This window comes from Asterias amurensis, chromosome 14 (genome assembly GCF_032118995.1).
Source record: "Asterias amurensis chromosome 14, ASM3211899v1".
Lineage (NCBI taxonomy): Eukaryota > Metazoa > Echinodermata > Asteroidea > Forcipulatida > Asteriidae > Asterias > Asterias amurensis.
Window position 1 is genome coordinate 17,199,811 of NC_092661.1, and position 9,195 is coordinate 17,209,005.

Consider the following 9,195-nt stretch of genomic DNA (forward strand, 5'->3'; position numbering starts at 1 on the left):
CACAGCAGTTGATATTGAATGATGAGGATTCTTCAATTTGATTTGAAATGGTTTATTAAAAACAAAGACCACCGCAGCCAAAGGTTGAATTGCAGTCAAGCTACAAAGAGATAACAAATATACAAATTACAAAGAGTTCCGAGTGAGAAAAAAAACCCAAATCCCTTACTTTGACACTGTTGGCCATCTCCAGAGAATCCGCTATCGCAGTAGCAACCATACACTCCATTTCTAGATCCGCAGACAGCATTCTCTCCACACTGTGAAGGTATGTACACTACCTCTCCATCTATGCCGCACAGACCCCTCTCAGTACAGCCAAAACGGTAGAAAGTAGAGCCACTCTGCATTGCAAAATAACAATAAAAATAAATATTAATTTTGGTTTTTACCCATACACCGATGTGTTAGCAATGTATACTCAGTACTTTCTCAAAGTCCTGTGAAAAAATATCACAGGCATGTTACTCGGGTGGGATTCAAACCCACGACCCTTGCAATTCTAGAGCAGTGTCTTACCAACTAGACTACCGAGGTTTCCCGGTAGCTAGAGGCTACCCTACCAGGCAAAAAAAAAAAAACGGCTTCTGTTATAATAATAGCAAAACTTATAGCGTGCACATATCCACCAATAGAGTGCCCAGGGCGCCTACAATAATTATTACAAATACAATAACTTACCAAAGAAAACTTACAAATTTAAACATGGAAAATGATTAGATACATGTATCCGCCACTCAGTAATTCATGTCCATCACTCAGTGACGCTCAAGGCGCTTTAACATACAGTATTTTCCTGCAAGGTATGTGATAGATAGTTTAGAAAGCTTGGTTTATTGCTTTTTACACTCGTGGCCAATGGCAAAATGAAAGTAAAAATTTCAATCGAAAGAAAACAATAAACAAAAAAAATAAACAGTTTTTCTGTCATTGGAAGCTACATTAAAAGACTCAAAGTGACACAAATAAACCACCAACAAAACACACAAACGAAAGCACCTACCTATTAAGAAAATTAACAAAATAAGGAATACTTGTGTAGGACTGTTTGTGGGACGTTTGAATTTTGAGACCTACTCTTTTTACACATCACCATGTAATGGTTTACAAGAAGCTGTGGCGCAATATGCAGCCAATCAAACCAGGAACACCGGGGCGAACCCCTTCTCTTTTTCGCTAAGTGCACTAGGTTCTTTTCCGATGGACGAAGTATCATGGTTAAGTGTCTTGATGGTTAAATGTCTTGATTGAGTCGAGCTGCTGGAACTCAAAGCCACACTCTGCAGAATGTTTGTCAATCGTGCAATTTTAAAAATATTTTCATTCGTTGAAAGAGGAAATGCTCCACCTCGTTGAAAAGAACATTCCCTCTTTCAACTCATGAAAATATTTGCACCATTGCACTCATAAACATTCTTTATTTGTATATGATTACCTCAAAATAACAGCCGTTGTCGGTGCATCCACACTGGGAGGGTTCCACGCACATCTTGTTGCCTTCCTTCAGGAGTCCTTCTGGGCATTCACAGGTCTCTTCACATGGTTTGGTGCAAGTATTAGGAGCGTGAGGATCCCCGCAGGTGGCTGGACAAGCACTGCCACAAGGATTGTACACCATGCCCACCGGACAGGTAATACCTGTGGATTGTTAAATAACACAAATAATAATAATAACTATAAAAATAAAAATAATAACAATAATAATAAAAATAAGTACTGAGTATACAGTGCTAACACACATCGGTGTATGGGTAAAAACCAAAATTAATATTCTTTATCCCTGATGCATTATATCGTTGTGGTGCCCGCTGCCAAAACATTCGAACTGCCTCTAGCTACCGGGCAATCTCGGTAGTCTAGTTGGTAAGACACTGCTCTAGAATTGCAAGGGTCGTGGGTTCGAATCCCACCCGAGTAATATGCCTGTGATATTTTTTTACGGGACTCGGGGGCTCAGGAAAGTACTGAGGTTACAGTGCTAACACACATCGGTGTATGGGTTAAAACCAAAATTAATAATAAAAATAATAGATGTTAAAGTTGCATCGGGGATAAAGAATATTCAATTTGGTTTTACCAATTGATGTATGTTAGCACTGTTTACTCAGTACTTGCCCAAGCTACATGTAAAAAAAAATGTGAAACAAAATCACAGGCATGTTACTCGGGTGGGATTGGAACCCATAATCTTTGCAATTTTAGAGCAGTACCATACCATTACCAACTAGACCACCGAGATCGCCTGGCAGTTTGAATACTGTATTTTAGCAGCGGGTACGATTCAATAGATGAAAATATGCATCAGGAATAAAAAAAAAAATTTTCACAGAGCTCGGGAAAGTGCCGAGTATAAAGTGCTAACACACATCGGTGTAAATGGATAAAACCCAGCAAAAAAAAAAAAAAAATTCTTTATAATAATAATAATATAATAAAACTTATAAGGCGCACAGTATCTGGAAGGTACCATTCAAAGGCGCCGATTGCAATTTCCATCTATTAAATAATAGATGTACAGGGCCTACTACAAAACAGTCTATGTGCATAAAGAGAAAAATAAAATAACCATGTAGAACTACAAATAGCAGATTACAAATAAGCAGCTCTTCTATTAAAAAAAAGAAAGAAAAAGCTTGCGAGCATGAAGCCTTCTTACATACATTCATCTTTGGATTTGCTCTGCAACCTTGGGTGTTCCATACGGTTTTATCTTCATGCTCTTATGAATTTGATCTTTGTTATAAAAAGAATACTTAACCAAATTGCTGGGTTTTGGTTTTTTTTCGTTTTTTTTTCTTCTTAAAAAATGTTTTATCTTCATGTTCTTACTTAAAAAAATATTTTTTTTTCTGACCAAAAAACCCCAGATTTAAGTTTAAAAACAGAAAAACCCCATTCCTGTTATAATCCCATTTCTACTCACTGCACAGTTCCGTCTTTCTCCATGACTTGATAACCACTCCATGCATGGCGCACAAATCAGCATACTCAGCCAATTGGGTGCAAACTGGTACTATGCTGATCAAGTCAGAGCCGCAAATGTCTTCAAGACAGTCGCCATAAATGAACGTTGGTTTCAGAACATGATGGCAGTCTGCAAAAGGACCTAGAAGATGCAATAAATTGTTTAACAAAATTTCGAGTTAAATATATTTCATTTTCTGGGGTAGATAAAAAGTACAATATCGCACTTTGATAAGGTAAAAACATTTAAAAATACAGCAATGAGGAATTTAAATACAGGGAGAAAACAAAACAGCTGGAGCCTGAAGGATTGCCGAAAGAAACACAGTTCCTGTCCAGAGGCTCTCCTTTCTTGCAACTTTGATGACCAGCTGAGCCCAAATTCTCACAGGTTTGTTATTTTTATGCACATGTTGGGACACACCAAGTGAGAATACTGGTCTTTGAAAATTACCAAACATGTCCAATGCCTTAAAGGAAAAAATAAATAAAATAAAAACAGAACCTCTTTCTTACCAGCAGTGTCAAGAATAGGTTTGCACAATGCCATGGCCTTGGTGAGCTTATCAGGGTATTGTTGACACGGTTTGGGCAATATGCATTCCACGCATTCTCCACACGCAGCATTTGTAGCAAAGGATTCTCCAAACTGTGCTTCGGTCATAGGGTCCTATAATAAAATGTTAAAACATATACAAAATTCAAAAAAGACATTGTTAAACACAGGCCTGTGAGTTTACCCTTAAAAAAAGGGCCGACACTCTACATGATGTAAGAATGATTGTGTGACATCAAGTGGCCCAAACTCGATACCCCGGCACACTTTCAAACTGTTTCCATATTCCACTGGGTTTCGGTTTTAAGTTTTCATAATACCCTGGGGTTTTACCGCTTACCCCTACTCAAGAGCTGGGGTGGCTATTCCCGCGTGTGCCCATTTGCCAGGGTAGACCGTGGGTAAAGCAATCATAGTGTGAAAAGGCAGGTTGTTATATCCGTGGAGTAACCCTGAGGAATAGACTGGTGTGAAAAGGGCTTATAACTATTATGTTACATAGAAAATCAAGCAAAAAAAAGAAAAAGGCAAAAAAAAAAAAAAAGTTTAGCGTTCTGCCCTTTTTTTTCAAAAAGGAAGGAGTTTTTTTTTTTTTTTTTTTTTAAAGTCAACCAACTTTTTTCAAAATTTATTTGTTCTGTCTGAGAATGTTTAAATGTTTTCCTTTTTTTCGTAAAAAAAAACTAATTAAAAGGAGATGGCCTCTAAAAAGGAAGCGGGTGGGGACACTAAACATGGTTATTTCGGTTTTTTGGGCATATAACAAAGGGAAGTAGCAAAACAATAAAACATACCTGAATATCATCGTCTTTGTCACCGTTGAAGTTCCCACAAAGACCACAGACGGTGCTTCCAAATGAAGATGGCAGGCTTACGATAACTCTGTGATGTCCGTCCCATTCTACAGTCAAACCATAAGTTGTTTCAAGCAGCTACGAGAAAATTCAAAGAGATTAAAAATCAACAAACTTGTTAGGAACCTGATAGGAGAAGATAGACCCACCCTGTCCTCAAAGATTGACAAAAACAAGCTTCAATACTTTGGCCATATATCCAGAAGACAGGGGGACAACCTGGAGAAGATCATTGTGCAAGAATGTTTTGAAGATAATCGCTCACGTAGCCGTCAAAAACTTTGTTGGACTGATGGAATCAAAGAACTCACGGGGTTATCAGTAAACGATGCATATCGATCTACACTGGATAGGCATAAGTGGAACTCCATCATAATCAGGGTCACAAAGGGTCAGCCATGACTCATAGGATGACGACGCAACTTTAAGGCACTTATCTACTAACTTAATGTTATTCAATGTAAAGCTTGGTCCAGAGATCAAACGAAAGAAGAAGAAGTATAATACTTACAACGCCAGTCAGTGCGTTATGAATGACCGATACACCGTAACGCTTGATGGGAAGATTGCAGGCCTCACCGTCAACATGAACGACTCCCTCTTGTTTAAACTCAAACATCTAAAAAACAATGTAGGCAAACAAACTCTTCATGCTATACCAAAACAACGGGAATGCCATTTAAACTTGTTATTATGTGTTTGTTTGTCATTGTGTTTACAAAAAAATAAGGCCGAAACCGAAAGGTTTTGAAAAACTATAAACATTTCTGCCGTTGACAGACATGACGTCATGTGTGAGATGTTGCTTTGTTATACCTCTATGCTGCGACAAAGTGGCTTTACAAAACGGAGCTCCTACATGTACATAAGACATACACATGAGTGATTTTTTATTTATTTTTATTTTTTATTTTTATTCAGTCGCCTGACACACAAGGCCTGAAGGCCACTTCAAGGTGTGGGCTACAATTATTTTTTTCCAGAGGCCATTGCCACCTACTCCTAGGGCTGAAACAGGGTTACCCCTTTCACAGTCCATACGAATAAAGGCTTGGGTATCTCCAATTCGAAGCGTAGCCTAGTGATGACGTAATAGGGGTTTTTCCAAAATATTTCTGAAAAGCAACGGAGAAGGGTATTCAGAAGTATGTTTTTTTATACAATGAAAATCCGTTTTATCTTGAGTAAACTCAACTTCCTTATTGACTAAAAATATATGTAATGAATTTCAGCAAAGATCACTTGTTGTCGTTTTCGTACTTTGTACCATACTTTTCGTACCATACTTTTTGTACCGTTTTAAAGTACTTTTTTTTAAGAGATCTATATTAAAACAAGTAAACTGTTCATACTATGCCGTTAGTGGCGATTTCAATCTGCCGTCCCGTCGGGGCGTTGTTCGTTACGATATCAAAGATAGGAGTTGCGCCGACGCTGCAGTCTTTGGCTAGAGTGTAAGAGCACTCCCCGGGGAAGTAGAAGTGGCGTCCGTCAAATGTATGGTAGTGTGAATCACCTGCACTGTGACAAATTCCCTCCTCTGAAAATAAAAAATAAAAATAAAATAGTAGTAATAATAACAACTGCATTTCTATAGCGCCTAACACCTCAAAAAGAAAGTCTCTAAGCGCTCAGATGAACAAATAAACGTATACAATGAATTGAACAGAAATGTTTTTCAAAGACTCTTGAAACTTGAGTTAGTGGTAGCTTGTTTGATGTGTAGAAGAATGAACTTGGAAATAAAATAACAAACTAAAAAACAGGGATGTGATAGGCTGAACTATGAGCGCAAAGCGTGAAAGCTTGCGAGCGCAGAGCGTGAAAGCTTGCGAGTGCCAAAGCTTGCGAGCGCCAAAGCTTGCGAGTAAGAAGCCTGCTTACATACATGTACATTAATCTTCGAAAGCCATACTCTGAAATCTGGGGTGTTCCATTTTCTTATGAATTTGATCTTTATGGGGGGGGGGGTGGGGGTTTAAAAAAAAATGGATTTTCGGTTAAAAACGGAGTAATCCAGACGGCATTTTAAACATAATTTGAAATACCTGCATCACAATTCTTGCCGGTCCATCCCTGCGGACATTTGCAGACATAACCGTCCGGGTTTAGGCCTGACGCTTGCTTGCACGTACCTCCCTGCTGGCATGGGCTGCTAGCACATGGATCCAATTCTATAAAAAAAAAGAGGAGAACAAAAAATGGCATGCATCTTATTCATGAGTTTGCCATTTCTCCCCGAGTGCCAAACTTGGAATTACAAAATGGCCGCTGAGTAGTCTTAGCCCAAGGCCAAAACGGTGGCTACAGTTACATCTGCAACTTTTAATGAGAGTGTTTCTAAGGGCATACTCTATTCCAACATATGACGATGTGGAACATCTAGCCGTAATCATAACCATAATAGCAAAACTTATAACATGCACATTTCCATCAACAATAAGAAATACTGAAGCAGTTAATGGCAACGAAAATACACAATGATATATAATAGGTCTTAGCTGGTTTCGCGCTTCAACTGGACTTGGCAGAGACTGTCTTGAAAGGTAGAGTTCCATGCATAAAAATAACTTACAAAACTTACTAATTTATACATGGGAAATGATGATATTACAATGAGCAAGCAAAAAAGCCTGAGACACATAGTGTCCCTGCAAAGTATTCCGACCAGTGACTATGTTTAAAACCCTAATTAATAATAACAGCCATAAATAAAAAGTCCCAAATTTACCACCTAGGTATTTGTTGTGAGAAGAAGAGTGAAGAATTACTAACCAGGGCAACCAAGGAACTCCACACGGAGACCAATCTTTTTCCGGCGTGGATTCTTAGGTCTGATGCGAATGTACCTCGCAACGATGGCCTTCTCCAAGAAGTTGTACTTAGCTGTGTTCTTATCCACGTTGCCGTAGAAATGCTGTCGTCAAAATATTGATAAAAAAATACAATTAAGAAATCAATTATCTATAAAACACAGCCAATACTTTCGACTAGTATCACTAGGTATCCTCAGAACGAGGCACCACCAGTCGGTTGGTGGCGCTGTTTGTGGTCCTGATGAACTTCTTTCATGATACAATACAATTAGCTACTGCTAACTGCTCACCGTGGTCGTTTCTCCCCCTTTCCCAGCTTTGATTGTTTTGTGTGCTTCCAACCTCTTTATTATTATTATTATTATTTATTCGGTCTCCCCTCCTCTCCCCTCCTTCTCTACCGTGGTGGAGAAGGAAGGAACCCCCCTCCCTCTACCGAACAAAACAAAACCCAAAACAACCACTAAAACAAGAGCATAAACTTCAACGACCGATTGAGCTCAAATTTCCACAGGTTTGTTATTTTATGCATATGTTGAGATACACCAAGTGAGAAGACTGGTCTTTGACAATTACCAATAGTGTCCAGTGTCTTTAAGTACGTTCAGTCTATCACTGTACAATGTTTTATACTATTACCATAAAAACACCATTATCTCTTGCACCTTTGAAGACCAATTGAGCAGAAAAATTCACAGGTTTGTTATTTAATGCCAAGTGAGGATGGTCTGAGACAATTACAAAAAGTATCTGCCTTTAATAATGGTGAATACAAATCGACACAAACAAAAGTAATTTTAATTATATTTGGTTTTTCTTTTTCAATTTATTGTTGTTCAGTGTTAAGGCCCGGTCCCACTGCAGCGATAACAAGAACGATATCGATAACGACACAAAGAGAACGCATTCTATTGGTTTAATGAGCGTGTGCGTATTCTGCGTGGAGCAAACCAACCAATACAATGCGTTCTCTTTGCGTCGTGATCGTTATAGTTCTCGTTATCGCTGCAGTGTGACTCGGCCTTTAAGACCAGGGCCCAATTTCATGGCTCTGCTTACCATAAGCAAGGAATCAGCGCTTACAGAAGCAGAGAACTCTGTGCTTACGGAAAGCGTATTTCACGCGGTTAGCGGCGAATTTTGGCTTCTGCGCGTGCGTACTCACCGTTACTAGGCAGTCTACGCTTACAAGGCTAGCGCAGAAATTCGGCGCTTGCACGTAAGCAGGGAATCGTGATCATAAGCACGGAATTCGTCGTTAAGCAGAGTCATGAAATTGGATCCTGCTGGAGAGCTGGAGTTTCTTTTTAGGAAATCTTTTGGGCTCAAGGTGGTTCTCTTTCCTTCCTCTGTATTAAAATTTGTCTTGTTGTATCTTTTAATGTTTTTACCAACATGCACTATTGTACTTTTTATCTGTCCCAGAAAAGAAATAAATACAATTGAAAATTGTTTTTTTACCTGGCGTCTTCCATTTGGCTTTTCAATAAAGTTCCAATGCTCTGCGTCTTGGCTGAACTGGACGAAATATTTGTGAACCCAATATTTCTTTCGACCAGCTGTAGTATGGCGACCCTGTGTTACGATTCCAGTCAACTGCTGCTGATCACCGAGGTCAACCTACAAATAATATTAATAACAGTAAGATTTGGCAGGTGAAAGTCAAAGTTGTAGCCATGGTGGTTGGAGCGCTTGGCACCATTCCGAAAGTACTGCAGATCTAGACCTCTAGACGAGACGAAATAGAGACAAATGTGAGGACTGATCTGTATAAATAAGGCGGCGCTTTTGGGAACAGCAAGGATCCTAAGAAAAACCCTGTGTTAAGATATAATAATAATAATAATAATAATAATAACAATAACAATAACAATAACAATAACAATAACAATAACAATAACAATAACAATAACAATAACAATAACAATAACAATAACAATAACAATAACAATAACAATAACAATAACAATAACAATAACAATAACAATAACAATAACAATAACAA

The 9,195-nt window shown here is 38.5% G+C and overlaps 1 protein-coding gene across 1 annotated transcript in view; it reads right to left on the reverse strand.

The window, feature by feature from the left end:
- Positions 1–9,195, reverse strand: part of LOC139947234 (uncharacterized) — a 79,724-nt gene that overhangs the window by 19,445 nt on the left and 51,084 nt on the right. The window contains exons 45-54 of the mRNA XM_071945112.1: positions 8,652–8,810; positions 7,150–7,291; positions 6,423–6,548; positions 5,727–5,914; positions 4,886–4,993; positions 4,315–4,452; positions 3,481–3,634; positions 2,924–3,106; positions 1,436–1,638; positions 170–344 (exon numbers count right to left, since the gene is read on the reverse strand). Coding sequence (XP_071801213.1) covers positions 170–344; positions 1,436–1,638; positions 2,924–3,106; positions 3,481–3,634; positions 4,315–4,452; positions 4,886–4,993; positions 5,727–5,914; positions 6,423–6,548; positions 7,150–7,291; positions 8,652–8,810 — 1,576 coding nt within the window. The remainder of the gene's footprint in view (positions 1–169; positions 345–1,435; positions 1,639–2,923; positions 3,107–3,480; positions 3,635–4,314; positions 4,453–4,885; positions 4,994–5,726; positions 5,915–6,422; positions 6,549–7,149; positions 7,292–8,651; positions 8,811–9,195) is intronic.